At 43.6% G+C, this 16,919-nt stretch overlaps 1 protein-coding gene across 1 annotated transcript in view; it reads left to right on the top strand.

The window, feature by feature from the left end:
- Epha4 (EPH receptor A4) overlaps positions 1 to 16,919 on the top strand; it is a 133,738-nt gene that overhangs the window by 72,922 nt on the left and 43,897 nt on the right. Inside the window, exon 5 of the mRNA XM_036173016.1 lies at positions 13,144 to 13,482. Within this exon, the coding sequence (XP_036028909.1) occupies positions 13,144 to 13,482 (339 nt within the window). The remainder of the gene's footprint in view (positions 1 to 13,143; positions 13,483 to 16,919) is intronic.

The following is a 16,919-nucleotide window of genomic DNA, read 5'->3' as shown; positions in this document are numbered from 1 at the left end:
TGATTGAGTAGATGGTTCAGTAGAGGGAACAGTGGGAGCTTCTGAAAGAACCTCTTGTTCAGATAACCCACCGGACAAATCCTCCCCATTCCCAGCTTTACCGGATTCTCTTGACAAGATGTGAGGAACATAAACATCAGGGGATCCTTTCAAACGGATTCCAGCCCCTAATCAGTTCTTCCCAGTTGGTTAAGCCAGGTGACAAACCCAATTCCCTGGTGCTGACAGCCATGCTAATCAGGCACCTTCTTTGTTCGCCCTGCTGTCTTTAACCCCGGCATTCTTATGCAGCCCCGCATTTAGTGATCGCTCACTGTGACGGCACACTAATGAAGAAATAAAACACACTCTCCGAGACTCATTCTTCTAGCCAAAGTGAGACTCTGCTCCACTGGCTTGTAAAATCAGGTTTTTGTTCACTTGGGGGCCGATTAGACCAGGTAAATACAAGTCACACCAGCTAATTCAGAAGGAGACACCTAAAAGTTTACACTGTCCACACCACTGGAAAAATGAGGAGAATTTAATAATGAATACCCTTTGGTGTTGGAGGACTTTTGAGGGAACCTCTGGTTATCCTAAAATGAGTAGATATGGTTCAGACAGAATGAGATGTTTCAATCTGAGTATTAAAAAAAAAAAAGTAGCCTATACCTGTTTCAAAGAAGGGTGTCTAGTGCTAAAGATGGATACTTTATTATTATTATTTCTCTTCCTTCCTTCTTCTGGAGATAGAACCCTGGGTCATGCATATGCTAAGCAAGAGCTCTACTGTTGAGCCAGACATCCAGCTCTTTTTAATTTTATTAGAGATAGGATCTTGTTAAATTATGTGGGCTAGCCTCAGACTCATGATCCACTTACTTAATCCTCTCAGCTTCAATAATTCAAGATCATAGTTGAGTTGCCAGCAGACCGAGCCATAGCTGAGCCTCCACTACACGTCATTGTGGCGGAAGCCCCATGAAAGCCACTTGGAGATTAGTAGGACAGGGGTCAGGCTGAAATTCTGCACTTCTCACACGTTCACACTTGACCACATGACTGGGGGGTATAAGTTCCATCTGAAGGGCTAGAGCTCAGAGATTCTCTTTCACGCCTAGTGGAAATTCTAGAAGGCTATGTCAAGGATTCAGAACATTTGCCCTTAATAGAAATCAAATAGTACATTTGTCTCATTCTGAAAAACAACCCAACCCAGTTAGTTGGAGGTCATACAACCATCGGAGGCCTCTCTATACCCATGGTTTTGTTTTTGGTTTTTGTGGCTCCTTTCAGACTTCCTGAGGATTGATGTCAGGGAACAGAAATGTAAATGCTTCTCCCACATTCCCTCAAAGGCCCCATCAGAGGAGAGAGGCACTGTGGTTTTCTGGCAAATATTGCCTGTAGACAGAGACCCAAGAAAGCAGTGAACCTGAGGATGGAATTTGAGTTCATGACTTCCTTTTCTTCTTTCAACAGGATTGATTTATTAATTTTTAATTTTTTTTGAGACCCAGTGTCTTGTAGCCCAGGCTGGCCTTAAACTCTCTCTGTTGCCTGAGGATAACCTTGAACTCTTTCCTGGTCCTTTACCTCCCTCAAGCTGGGATTATAGCATGACACCGTCTGGTATGGCCTTTTTTATTATTAGTAGTAAATGCACGTCCGATAACTAGGCTAGCTAGCCCCTTCTCCCCTTGAATTTTCATTTCCCTTCTGGAATGCAGTCTGGCTTTCTTCAATGCTGGGAAGGCTCCCATGCAAGAACAGGAAGTCCTTTATGACCTTAGTGCTTTGCTGGTGTTCAGTGATTGTAGAAGCCTGAGCCAATGTTATGTTTAAGGTAACATTGCAATTTCTGATACATTTCAAAATATGTGAGCAAAAAACGGAGTCATTAGCTTTGTATACCGCCCTAAAACAAACAAACAAACAAACAAACAAACAAACAAAACCCTAAACCCCACAATTTTATTTTGCTACTTTGCTTAGCCCTGTTCGGTAGTCTTCAATTGAAAATCCATCCTTCTGCTGTGCGCTCCACTTGTTTGGGATAATTTATCAGTGTCGGAGATCAGGACCATTCTGCAGATGAGAGATTATGACTTTCCATTGCCAACTTGAATGAAGGGCCTCCATGTTTCCATCTCTGAGTAAATGGCCTTGAATAACTCCATCAGCTGTTTCAAACAGTGTGATTGATTAATACTTAGTGTCTTCAGTAGTCCCCAAATCGCAGCTTTTAAGATAATGTGCACTGGAAAAGCTCAAGGCTGATGAATAGAAATTTACCTAGACCTAGGCTGAAGTGTCTTGATTTGAGAAAGTTTTCTGAAGGTTAAGGGTATCAAGAATTCGAAAGGACCAAGCTCCAGGCCGCAGATGGATGGCTCTGACTTTGTCTTCAAACTGGCCTCTTCTAATTGAATTTCGAGCACTGCAGTATTTCCTCTAGAAAGTGTATTGTTTTCAAATCGCCATTTCAGTTCTATTACTCAAAGCCCTCACTTCTAATGCTTGCTGGCAGTTATCAACATAATGAGCCATAATGAAATGACAAGCAATCTTCAGTGGAAACCCAGCGTCAGTCCCACCGGTGCTTGTGTGACTGTGTTGTTGAAACCTGAATGCAAATTAAAAGACCGTAGTCCATCATCCTTACTCATTTCCAAGGTCAGAAGAAAACTTCCTTTTCTTTTTTGCAAAGCGCTCTAATTTGGAAACTGTTCTATCCATTGTCTTGAAGGTGCCCCCAGAGTTCGATTACCACCCCCCCAAAGGTTCATATGTTTAGCAGTCTGGCTTAGGGATTTAAGGAGGTATGTCTACAGTAAGGTTTTGATGCCCAAATCATAGAATAAAAGGCATCCTTCAGTTTCAAGTTTACTACATCTTGCACTCCCACCCCCAAATTTGAAAAATGAGTTTCTTTTTACTTTGGAGCTGTAAATAGCCAATACTGTAGTAGTGGTGGGGCAGTGTATGGGGGGCATTGTATGAAAGTAAGATGGGTAAAAGAATGAGCACCAAATCCCCCAAGTGTTCATGGGAGTTTCAGCAGGTTTGGATGATCTTTAACCCTTTTTTGTCATCTGTGCAATCAATCCCTTTTGTATGAAAACTCTTGAATTCCAAGATTTCCAGGGAAATATCTTCCTATTGCATATCCAATCCGTAGTGTGTAATGGGTAGATGGTCTAGCTGTGACCTTGAAGTACTGCCCCCTAGTGAGGTAGCAGGCAACTGCTACACCTGCCCATACCTTAAAGTACATGCCCCTAGGGCGTGGCCACTGGGGACCCTTAAGACCTGGGATGCACTTTGGAAAGATGAGAAAGGCATATGTCTGCTCTTCACTGGTCATCCAACCTAGCCTCATCAATGCCTGGGTCTTCCTTCTAAACAGAGTGCATAACCCTTGAGGAGCTCTTTCTGAGGTTGACCTCCACACAAGGACTGAATGTAAGGACTAGATGGGGTCAGGCTGACTGTGTGATGACTGCTTATTTGAAGAGCGTGAAAGTGCCACGCTATTCCATAAAGATCAGTTCCCGTCACATTACCTCTTCCTTTCTGACCTACTTTTCCATTGCATGGGATAAACAATGTACTGCCTATTCCAGGAGGAAATGCATAGGTGTGAGGAACATTAATCTTGGCTCTCTTGAAAGGCTTAATCTGCCATTGCCATTTATTTAGCCAAGTTATTACAGTTCTTCTACCCCCATGAATAATTAAGAGTGGCTTGCCATCAAGCAAGCAAGCCCCATCATTGCTGGATGGCATCCCTGACACTCCTCACTGAAGCCATACTGTGGTTATGCACAGCATGCTTCTTTGAAACAGGGTCAATTATACATTTTTCTGAGCTCCCCTGGGGTGAGAACTGAGGAGTTTCCTTGCTATCAGCAATTTGACTTTTCTCTAAGTCTGTACCTCTGTTCCACCTGCTACCTAGGGCCCCGCCAAGATGAGCTGAGAACAGAGTGCAGGCTCTGCTTGCCCCTTCCTGTGATCTTCCAGGAGGGAAGCGGCCTTTACCAGAAACTCCTAAGTACCCTGTGGTGTCGAGGTAGGAACCGTACAAAGAGGGCAGGGCAGATCAGTGAAGCCTAGAGCACTATCACAAAAGTAATGCCAGCTAGCCATCATCCCGAAGGGCAGTGGACTTAGAGAAAATTAACTCTAGGATAGGTAAGTTGAGAAAATTAGAAGTGTTCTGATCTGTTCCGGAAAGGAATTCATAGTAAAGCTTCGTTGTTTTCTGTCTCTTTGAGGTGCTGGGGGTGAGGTGGTGGTGGTGGTGGTGGTGGTGGTCATTTTGCTTTGGAGTCTGAATTTCTGATAAAGCTGGAACCAAGTTGCTGTATTAATTTGGTTGAGTTGCTTGGCTTCCCCGCCGCCCTCCCTACCTCTCTCCTTCCCTTCTTCCTTCCTTTCTTCTTTCTGTGTGTGTCTGTGTGTGTGCTGTATGCATACATGTGTACATATACATGGATGAGTGTGTAGGCCAAAGGTCAATGTGGGTAGCTTCTATCACTCTCCATGTTATTCTTTGCTACAAGGTGTCACAAACCCAGACTAGCTCAGCATTTCAGCAGTGATCCGCGGGTGATCCGCTGTTCCACCTCTCCCACAGCACTGCTGTCACAGACATGCATCACCACGTCTGGCTTTTGTGTGGGTGCTGAGGATCTGAACTCAGGTCCCCACACTTGCACAGCAAGCATGTTGGCCAGCTGAGCCATCTCCCCAGCCTGCTCAGCTTCTGTTCACACTAACTTTTGATTAGCAGATTATCCCGGTGCCTTTTTAAAAATTTTATTTGGGGATTAAATTTATGATAAAGTATGAAAATGTGTTGGGAAAAAAAAACCATACACCTGTGCACAGCTCAACTAATTCCTGAATGAAATGCCATCATTCTTTTCTTGGTCCTGTCTATTTTCAAGTACTCGTGTGTAACTGAGAATCTATAAAGAACTTCAACTCTGCTCTGGTCATCTCATATAAAGAAACAAATAGTCAGTTAATATTCCTGAGAGGAGAAGAGCACAATAGAAATAGGAGAAAGAATAGGCATTGGCAGAGTCTCAGCGTTGACCTCTGTGGGAAGCTAAGACTTCTTCAGGACAGCAACAAGTGATGGATGTGTCCAAGTGGTTCAGCTTTGAAATCGTGGACAGCTCTGCCTTGGCATTCGTATTGTTAAAACACATAAACTGCCATGATAAAAGGTTCTGCACCATTCATAAATCTCAGAAGTGGTGTCCCTGGGCAACAGTCTTGATGTAAACTAACCCAGCTGTCAGGGTCAAGAGAAAGCAATTAGTGGTGGCAACGTATACAGCTGTCATGGGGGGAACAGGGCCTTCATTTCGGGATCCGAACCTGTACACCCCCGACTGTTTACTCTGCCTTACAACTTGTCTTTCAACCAGAGAGAGATTAACAACAAAAGCTTATCTGAAGGGTGGAAAAGGGCTTTCCAGCTAAGACACTGAAGTATTATTGACAGCCCAAAAGTTGCACGTGCTCCACACTCAGCCTTATGAAATGGAACTGGAGCTCCCAAGGTGCCTCTTCCTCAGAAGATAATGTCTTGTAACTGGTTGCCTTGGCGTTTTATCAGGTGACAGTTACAGTTAAAGGAACTGATCATGTTAAGAGTTACATCTTCTGCCCAGGCTCCTGGGATGTTCCTGGCTACTTCCAGAATTAATTTCATGGCTCAAGCATTGAATTTTAAAATGGTGATTAAAAATCAGTTAAGTATTAAAAATCTGTAATGGGTCTGGATGCCATGGTGCCACAGGAGCCCTGGTACTGTGACTTTTCCTGTCAACTGACTGACTCCTTGTCTTGGTTACAAACTAGAACTTTTTTTTCTAATATTTTAATATGAGGTTGCCCCTGTCTTTCTCTTCCTTCCTTCCTTCCTTCCTTCCTTCCTTCCTTCCTTCCTTCCTTCTTTCCTTCCTTCCTTTCTCCCTCCCTCCCTCCCTCCCTCTCCCTCCCTCTCCCTCCCTCCCTTCCTTCCTTTCTATTTGTCAGCTTTTATGATACACACACAGGCTGTGGCAATGTTGTGTCTGATAAGGCAGTTGCACTATCCAGATAAAGGAGCCATCACTTACTCCCTCGACAGTTAGGTATTAGGCTGTTAAATATCACGAGTGTGCAGTGTATCATGGGACTATAAACAATAAACCGTGGAGGAAGCTGAGTAGGTGAAATACTTGTCTGCAGGCATGAGGACCTGAGTTCAATTCCCAAAGCCCACCCCCCACTCCCCCCACTCCCCTCCACTTTGTTTCTTTTGTTTGCTTGTTTTTAATCCAATATGGCTGCATGCTCTTGTAATCCCAGCCCCGAGGCTCACTGGCCAGCCAAACTAACCTACTTGCCTAAATCCAGTAAAACAAGGGATCTTATCTCAAAATCAAAGTGGACAGCCTGTGAGGAAAGGTTCCTGGGGCTATGCTCTGGCTTCCATGTGCACCAAACACACACACCCATCCACGCCCGTCCACATACATGACTACACTAGAAAAAAAAGTCATAAACCGAGAAATAGGAATGGAAACTAATATTCTCACAGGAAGAAAATAAAAGGTTATGCGATGGGCTGCCTCGGGGTCTGTTAGCACTTTGATTCCCATTGTCAGAAGAAATTGAATTTTCGGGTGTTGGTGGGACTTTACACCATATGTCCATAGGCCTGTTAAACCCACATCCAATGGAATCATCATAGCTAAAATATTAATCTCTTCCTTTAAGAATTAAGTCTGTTTCCAGTTCATAGGGGTTGGGTGGAGTGCACCAGCTGTTGGTGCTGTGGCTTCCATGGCCTAAAAGCACACGATGGTTATACCTCACCTTGGACATGTTAATGACCAGGTTCATGGCTAACTAGTGGGTTTACATCATGTGTATATTTGTGCATGTGCAGGAAATGTGCATGGGAGTGTAGTGCCGGCGGAGACCAGAAGAGAACTGGACTTATAGGCAGTTGTGAGCTGCCACCTAACATGCGTGCTGGAAACCAAACGCAGATCTTCTGCGTGAGCAATGCTCACTCTTTTGGTATTTTCGAGACAGGGTTTCTCTGTGTAGCTTTGCACCTTTCTTGAAACTCACTCTGTAGCCCAGGCTGGCCTCGAACTCACAGAGATCCGCCTGGCTTTGCCTCCCGAGTGCTGGGGTTACAGGCGTGCGCCGCCATCATCCGGCATAATACCCACTCTTAACAGCTGAACCATCTCAACTGTATGTGCTGCCTTTCCTTAGAGGAGAACACATGCTTAGTGAAGGGGGTAGACACTCCCTTTTGTGATATAACATCGTATTTTCTGGGCTGTGATAACCCTTGGTATCTGCTATAATTTGGCCTATAATTTCTTTGGGGCCTCTTACTGTCAAATGCGTTGACATTCCACAAGAAGACAATAATTACCCATTGTAACACCTTTCACCGGTACCTGCTAGGTGATGTGGAAAGCACTTCACACCCCTGAAGGAAATGATGCTCATTTAACGTCCCCAGTGGAGTGCATTGCCCATCTTTGTTAGAGCAGTGGAAAGTAAAAGGCATTTCATTCCTTCCCCAGACATGAGGTGTAACTTAGATTTTAGAAACCAGGGTTGTTCCCGACCTCCTAGTTGGAGCTTCCTAGATTGACTTATGCTGTACTTAATGTCCGTAGTGCTATAGAATTAGGAGGGTAGCTGTATTTACTATGCTATAGCAGAATACCTGACAGACAATTCACGGAAGTGGGGGGCGGGGATGTAATGTGGCTCACAGTTAAGAGGATGGAGGTCCATCATGGTAGCAAGTCAAGAGGTGGATCTTGGGAGCTGTGGCAGGAATTGGAGTGGCTGGTTACATTGTTGCGACTGCCAGGAAGCAGGGTCTGACTCCTGAAGCCTAAAGTCCAGCATCCCTCTTTGTCTAGCAAGACTTTACCCATTAGGTTCCACAACCTCCCCAGGTCACTAGCTGAAGACGAAGTATGCAAGGCTGTGTAGGTGGTACCACAGCGTCAGAGACCCTCTTCCTGGGAAGAAGGATCTTCTAATCCAGCGGTTCTCAACATGTGGGTCATGACCCCTTCGGGTGTCGAACAACACTTTCACAGAGGAAGCCTAAGTCCATCGGAAAACACAGACAAGATACTTACAATTTGATTTATAACAGTAGCAAAATTACAGTTATGAAGTAGCAATGAAAATAATTTTAAGTACGGTCAGGGGTCACCACATCATAAGGAATTGTATTAAAGGGTCAGAGGGTTATGAAGGTTGAAAACCACTGATAATCCCTCGGAATGATTGACAAGCAATGGCCAATTTCAGCTGCTGTCTACTTTTGCGATGATTTCTTGGGTACAACCAGGCCCAATGGTGGAGATACTTGCTGTGGCTGCTGAGTGGTTGTTTCCAAGAGCATATGGCCCATAAAGACTAAAATATTTACAACGTGGCTATGTAATAAAATGTTCTTACAAAGAAAGAATGCTGACCCTGCTCTATTCATAAATTAAAGGTTATTGCATTTGCCTTTTGTTTCTGGTAGTATAGTTATTATCTGTGCCACTAAATTATATTAAAAACAAGAAGGGCATTCAAAATGTGAAAACTTTAAAAGAGTTTCACACGCCAGCCTCATTCTTGGGGTGCAGAGACAGAGAATGTCGAGCTTATGTGTGAATGCCATGAGGAGATTTACAAATGCGATTCAAAATGAGCGATTCAAAATGAAACCAAGCAGTGCCTTCCCTTACGAGCATTTCAGCATTTGATTATTTCATATTTAAAAACGGCTTAATTTGGTGATAAAAATAAAATTAAATGGGGGAGGGGAGCTCTATTAAAATTCTATTAAAGGCAAATATGAGGCTTCGTTTGGAGATGTTAGAATCTATTTCTTCCAGAGAGATTTTAGCTTACTTCGTGATAAATTATCACCTGAGAACAAAGCAGAAGAGAAATTGGAGCCTTCAGTTCTGACTTGACAAAGCTTTAATTGACAGGCCCCATTTTAAACTCCCAGGTGCAGTGGTTAGTCACGGAGTCTAGCAACGGGTCAGAGCAGGGTGCGTGCTAGCCCTCTAAATCCAACGCACATACACTTCATATTTAGATGCTCTTAGCCTGTTTCCTCTACAAAACCTCTTCCTATCTAGGAATCTATCACAAATCCATTAAAATGAATCAAGGTAGGTCCCCCCCCCTCTCTTCTCCAACAGATGATGCAATGAGAACTCAATAAACAATTGATAAGTAAACAAGCACTCGACAGCTTCCCCCCAGCATTGGTAACCATTGATACTGGACACATAGCCTTTCCCAGCTTTTCCAGTCTGGTTAGTCTATGGGAATGAGTTAGTGCTAGTGAACCTTAGGAGAGAAACTGAATGGTGCAGCCTGTTTTCACCCATACGGTACAAGTTACATTCAAGGACTTCACTATCCATCCATCTACTCACTCATCAAACATTTATTGAGCTTTGTCTGAACTAGATATTAGGAAATAATGGTAGACAATGGGAAATAATGAGAACATTGATTCCCTTGAGGATGACTTAGACACAGGTGATAGATGAGGACAGATGTGGAGTGGATGTCTGGTTCGCAAGAAACTGTCAAGCATCACAAGCGAATTGGGCCACAGAAACAAACAAAAGAGCTGAAATAGGTGTGGTACAATACCCGCTGCCAGCCTTGTATTCAGGCGAATGTTGATAGCGGTCAAGACGTTTTGTTCCTCACACAGTGTCCCGTCAATGTGTGCTCCGTAAGAGTGGTATAGGCAGAATGACCAGAAAATTCGATCCTATACTGCTATAGCTTTGATTGATAAGTCATGTAGTCCTCACTCTGCATGCATTTGGGATTGGCTCTAGGACCCTCAGGGATGCCAAAATCCAAGGATGGTCTCCACCCATATCTAACATGATCTGAACAACACCATTTTCCTGAATACTGTACTCTTTGGGGACACTTACAACTAATACAATATCATGCTATCTGAGTAGTTAGTTGTACATGCTGTACTTCTTGGGGGAATAATGGGGAAAAATCAAACAACTGGTAGGTTGTTTATGTTCATGAGAACACATTCTTTCCTGAATTTACACCCGGTTGATTGGATCCCTGTTGGACCCTGTGGGTACAGAGCCCTACTGTACTTGAACTGAAGGCTTCACTGGCAGATGGCCTTATCTCTGACCAGGAAGAAGGGGCATTCACCATTACTAGTAGATACTCAGACACAAAACCTAAATGGAAGAGAAAATAGGTTGCCATCAGTTTTTCTATTGTATGCTTCCTATTTATTGGCTGAGAGTTCATGTTTCTCAGAACGCCTGCTTTCTCTTATTAGATATCTCGGCAAAGAGTTGCAGCAATGATGTTAAGTATAGCTGGAGATGTAGGTTAGCTTTGGCTGTCTTCAAGTCCATCATTTTTTCCTTCATTGTCTTGAAGAGAATTTTTCTGTGCTGAAGAAGCAGTGGGTGGCCCTGCACTATAAACGAGGAACACACTCATTATATGTTTGTCATCTTTTAATTGGCAAGAGATATAAAAAGAAACCACAATCCCACAGATGAAACACAGCCACCATTATGATTTCAGCTTGGAAAGCACGTGTGCTTCTGTGGATCTTCATAGGCCAGTTGGTTAATCATACCAGGCAGGGATTTCCATGTTTCCTTTCCCCCTTTATCATATGACTATAATTGTCCAATTTATACTTGGCCACAGTGTTCTCATCATGTTCTAAGACAAAAAATATGACACACAAGCAGATGTTCTTCAAACTATTCTGGAGGCAGCATTGAGCTTGAACCTTGTTCTTACTCTTTAAGTGTTTACCTCAAGGCCTCCTTTAAGAACCAAGACGACTGTTTGCGACCATAGCTTGTTTTCACATCATCCCGACCCCTGCCTCCCACCCCATGAAATCCTGCTGCATCTTTGTATTGCTTTCCACATGGCAGTGTTACATCTCCGGGTCCTGTGACCATTTAGTTTTCTGCTCCATTTCTTCTCTGTTTAGACACCGCCGTGCCCCGTCCTACATACTAATTACTGACTTCTTGCCTCTGCGGTACTCGGTTCATTGTGTCACATTTTCCCATGTGAAAGTGGACTGGGAGCCTTGGCAAGGAGGTTAATGGATTTCAGAGTCACTCTTGCTTCACCCTGGAAGTCACACAGCAAAGTAAGAACCAGTGGCTGACCCATTTTATAAACCAGACTACAGCCATCTTCAGCTGCAGACCGGCGATGGCCATCACAAGTCACAGACTTGGAAGAGCAGAAAGTGCACACTCCTACTCAAAGCAGCGCTTCTGCCCAGTGGAGCAGAAATAACCCCAGGTTCTAGGACACAGTCCTTTGAAACTTCCATAAAATTCTGTTATGAATTATAGCTTGTGGATTTGCGCTATTATCTGTTTTCTCTCTGCATCGCAGCTCCCTCGTCTTTAACATTTAATACTTAACACCATACTTGGCTCTCAGAGTCTGATATTTTCAGTAACTCCATCCACTTACTCTGAAGCCATTTGTTCATCCTTACACTATCCTATCTGCTGTGTTCATGACCATACATTCAGTCTTGAAATCTAAAGAAGAGGACATTCATAATTCTGTTTCTGAGGGATTTCTGAAGTAGGCTTAGCTTTAACACAAAATTTACAATAGTTTTGTTAAGGTTCCTCCCTCCTTAAGATTGGAAGGCTGGAGGGTAGATCTTACAGGTAAGAGAGGCTGTAGATAATTAGTCTCCGGGGATTGCAATGAGAAGCTGTTTACCTTTTAAAAGTAACATCTTCAGTTAATTTGTATGAGAGAGGAGGGGAGATTCCCCATGCAGAATGTTTCCATCACATCCATCGGCCCCGTTCATCACCGCAAGTCAAGTAACAAATATTGAATGTGACTATATGTCCACAGATGACCTGCCTCACTTCTGTCTCCATTGCTTTGGACCAGACTCAGTGTTCCATTGTAGCTAATGAGGAAAGGCATCAATTCCATACAGGCCTCTGGTTAACTTCCCTTCCCGAGACAAGTGTAGAATTACCTTCAAAGCTGTCATCCCCCCCAAAATGTGTGTGTGTGTGTGTGTGTGTGTCTACACACATAAATACGTACATATGTGAACATACACAAACATGCGTGCGTGCATGTGTGTAGTAAAGACTTCTTTTGAAGTCTTTACATTTGAAACTGAGTGAACCATTTGAACATTTGGAATTTGAACATTTGAACATTTGAAACTGAGTGAGACCAAGAAAACCCCTCCTCAGCTCCCAACTTCCATCTTCTACCTGACAGCAGTTAGGACATAGCCTCTTGGTCGGTGGCCTTATCTTCTATTGCTTCGCAACTACCCATGATACTTTGGATAACCAGTCGCCTATGATGACATTCACCATCAGCGGTCCCATTTCAGAAACGTTTTGATGTCAGCGGGAACGAATGTGGTTTTGGATAGCCGGCTACAGCCCTTATCTACAGGAGAGGGAGAAGTAGGTTTGTGGTAGTCATGGACAGCCCAGGCCACAGCTCTTTGCAGCTGTGTGTATCTTTCACATCGTGACAATCATGTTAAACCAGTTCCTGCTAATAACAACACACCAAGCAGTTTAACTTTCACTTAAATCTGTGGCCGCAGACTCCTATCTTTATAGCTCTGATCATTTAATTTGCTATTGGTAATGAGTCCCACTGAGCAATCAGAACATGTCTTCAAAAGCCATCTCTTAAGTATTTATTTTCCAGTCCCCCACAGCCCTGGGAACTGGAATCCCATTTGTAGAGCCAACTTTCAGAAGGTAAGATGGAGACCAGATAACATCTGCTGCTTCCCTGCCAACTGAGAGCAGGCCCGGGCTTCGAGCCCGCTCGCTGTGGAGTGGTTTCATGTCTTGAAGTGGCATGTTTATTTGTGCTGGAGGTAGAATGAGACCAACATGCACAGCTTCTATCGTATTGTTCTTTTGAAGGATTCTTTTTGTTAGCTTGCTTTGCCAAATGGGCCTTCCTTCTCTCCTAGAGCTGCAGAGAGAATTGTAGAAACCCCGAAGGAGTCCAACGGGATCTCGGTTCTTGGTGTGATGGTCTGTTTTTCTCTTCCCCCAGGCCCACCATCTGCTCCCCTCAACTTGATTTCAAATGTCAATGAGACATCGGTGAACTTGGAATGGAGCAGTCCCCAGAACACAGGTGGCCGTCAGGATATTTCTTACAATGTGGTCTGCAAGAAATGTGGAGCGGGTGACCCCAGCAAGTGCCGGCCCTGTGGAAGTGGAGTTCACTACACGCCACAGCAGAATGGCCTCAAGACGACCAGAGTCTCCATCACCGACCTCCTAGCACACACCAATTACACGTTTGAGATCTGGGCAGTGAATGGAGTGTCTAAATATAACCCTAGTCCGGACCAATCAGTGTCTGTCACCGTGACAACCAACCAAGCAGGTAGGAATAGATCCTGTTAAGTCACGGGTGCTGATAATCTTGGATTGTATTACTGTTCTGAAATCAAAGCAACACCTATTATAAACCTGGAAGCTGTGCTCGAATACAGAAGATTTGGAGGAGGACAGTTATTAGTTTAGCAAATATTGTATTGTTTCAGACAGCAGCTGCACACCATGCCTTGTATTGGGCTTCAGGAATAAAATGAAGAATCAGTGTGATTGACAGACGACAACACATTAGCAAACTGAGGCACTTGGGTGCATTTCATACTTGATTTACTTTTCTTTGTCTTTTAAGATTGAATTGTTTATGTGTGAGTGTGTGTGTGTGTAGACAGACATACAGACATACATCGATAGAAGAGCCTATGAGCACAAACGCACTAAGCGATCGGGAGAGCTGGTGTCTGTCTCTAATTCCTGAAGAGAACAACTTCAGGAATGGGGCTCTCCTTCTGCCTTGGCAACCAGGCATTGGATTTCGGTCAGATTTTTCTGGCAGGCAGTTTTACCTGGTGAGCTACCTCCCTGGCCGGGTTCCCTGTTATTTTTGAAGAATTTGGGAGAAGGAGGAGGAGAGTGGCTGGCCTTGTGAGAGCCTTATGACCAGAAAAGGGTTATTAGAAGCGCTCCATCCTGCTGGCTCCTCGTTAACTTCTCAGTGCTTACGGAGGTAACCTCCATAGCTAGGTGAAATACATGTATTAGTTGATCTGGTCATGAAAGTCTGCCAAAGACTTAATTCAAAGCCATTTTTTCCCCCATTTTACTCCGAATTTCCTAGCATATATATTTTTTAAAATAAGCATTGGGAAAGATTTTGAACAAGAGCTGACATGAAAAATCTTAAGCTGCTCATGTATGAACAGTCTCTTTACTTATAGTTATGAACCATGAATGTGAACTGGGCAGGCTTTTATCCCTTATGTGTATGTTCACATGCGTGCAAATGTGTGCCTGTGCTTGTACATATGTGTGTACGTATGTATGGTAGAGGTCAGAGGACAACTTTGATTGTCACCTTCAGGTACAGTCTTGCTTACTTCATTTTATTATTATTATCATCATCATCATCAGTAGTAGTAGTAGTAGTAAGGCAGGGTGTCTCATGGGCCTGAAACTGGCCACATAAGCTATGCTGGTTGTGCAGTGAGTGCAAAGGATCCATTCATCTCCACAGTTAAGACTCTGCCACCAAGCTTGGCTATTTTTCCTAGGCATGCAGTTTACTGACTGAGCTATGACCCCAGCGCCTGGGCTTTTGCCTTTTAATTGTGTACTTTTAGAGCATCAGCACTGTTTGATGTTGTTTCATTTTCCTAAACAGTCTAGAATGATGTCAGAGGTTTTAGAAGTATCACAAGAGTAATCGCAAGTAATGATTGTTGTGTTGTTGGTGAGTGTGTATGTGTGTGTGTGTGCGAGTACATGCAAGTGGCCATATCACAGCCCCTTTGGACCATCATGGGTACCTCTGTATAACAAGCAGCCAGCATGAGCAAGGCAGTCTCCACACTTAGATGAATATGGTTATGACCAGTCAGTCCTTAAATAAGGATCCTCGTTTCACCCTCCGTCCTGGGGAGTGAACCCAGGCCTTTGTGCACACTAGACAACCCTCGGCCCTCTCTCTTTTATTACGCCTCTTCAATTATCCTCATACAATGAGAGCATTGTGTCCTTACACAATTGAAAACTAGGACTGGACCATTGGAGGCCTCATCTCTGCAGGGTCAAGTTTGAAGTTCTCTGACAGCAGAGGCCGCCCTGGGGAGATAGTCTCCATCTCCACAGGGTTTAGGAAGAGACTTCCATGATTCTTCCTATACTGAAGGGCTCCAGCCAAAAGATTATGTCAGCCCCTGCTATGCCAAAAGGTCCAGAGAGCACGGCAAAGACATGTTGAAAATCTTCCACACAAGTGACACGTGCAAGAACTTTATTAGAAAGGAAGGAAAGAGTCAACACTTTTATGAAAAATGTTGTTGTAATTATTTTAGACCTAGCAGAGAAGTGGACAGGCAATTCCTCTGGAACAATCCTATGTCTCTTCCCTATCATGTTGAGCCATCCTGCAGGGAGGTTGGCTTAATAGAACAAAATTTCATCTCTTTATTTTAATTTTCATGGAGGTGGATGCTGGGAAGCTGTTCAAAATTAAAAATAAATCTTTCAATAAGGAGACCTCCTATGAGATGGGCCAGAAAGTGGTGGTTTTGCTCAGTGGAGAATTACATGTATGTGCAGGGCTGCCTCCATGTCTTGCCACACTTAGAAGCTCACTGATTCAAACTCATTGTGTAGTTTGTCTTTGCTTAACAAACCCTTTCTTCATAATAGTGAGAATTAATAATGTAGGCCAAATTCCTGGGTGAATGTAGCCGTCATCAGCTCTATCAAAGCTCCCCTAAGCATATTTACATATGCACAATTATATTCTAATTGCATTTGGTTCCATCATTCCATTAAATTTCGATTCCTGGAGGACCTTTATAGGCAATGATGGCTTACTCTATAAGGAATTCATAGAATTAATGGATGTTAGCATTTAGTACCCAGAGGCTTCCCTATTGCTCTCTACCTTTGTTGTGTTTCATGTTTTTCTGTTGTTGTTGTTTTTTCCTCTCATGAGTAACATGTTTAAAAAAAAAAAACCAAAAAACACCAAACCCACTGTTAGATAACAAGGAGAAAAATCTTAGTGTAGACAATGGCCTTTCCTTAAGATTATTAGGAAATCAGTTAGCATTCCTGTATTTAGCAAGGCCTATTCCCATTGTGAGAAAAAGGGGTGTGAGGCTTGGATTTAGAGGGGCTTTGATGGAAGGCAGTGTGAATAGGCTTGTGTTCTCATAAGAATGTGTGAACCATTTGAACCACTTGAACCCAGATAGAGCAATAGCCTTTTCCTCTCCCCTGCTGGGTTCAAAAACAATTGGCACAAAGGACAAAGGAAATCAGGGTATCTGACACTTGATTATTGATACGTTGATTGATGGATGCCAGCTTTGCAACTGACCAAAAGGGCTTAATGGAGTGACAAGGTCATTACCCAGGAGGCTGAAGGGTCCTAGCGAGGAAGCCTGTACTGAAGCAGAAGGGTGAGCATTCCATATGTGGTATGAACCATGCAGTACTACTCTGGAGTGTACCTGGTTTCACCAGATGCTGAAGGAGATATCACTACTCCAACCCCAGTCTCAGGAGTGGTGGAGGAGGGGGGGGGGTTGTCCTACCTAAAATTGCATCTCATTAAATAAAGTCTGATGGGGGGAAGCTTCTTCCAGACTTCCTGTCCTTCATGACAGGCGAAAGGAGTAAACCGAGGCTCATCTTCCTGTGTCTTCCATCCTGTAGCCTCTTGTTTGGAAAAATGTCTTGGTGTTTATGAAAAAATGGATATGCAAACTGCCGAGTGACTTGTTTTCTTGGAGG

Source organism: Onychomys torridus, chromosome 23, assembly GCF_903995425.1.
Source record: "Onychomys torridus chromosome 23, mOncTor1.1, whole genome shotgun sequence".
NCBI classification, from domain to species: Eukaryota; Metazoa; Chordata; class Mammalia; order Rodentia; family Cricetidae; genus Onychomys; species Onychomys torridus.
The sequence above is the reverse complement of the archived record's forward strand: the minus strand, read 5'-3'. Positions and strand labels throughout refer to the sequence as shown.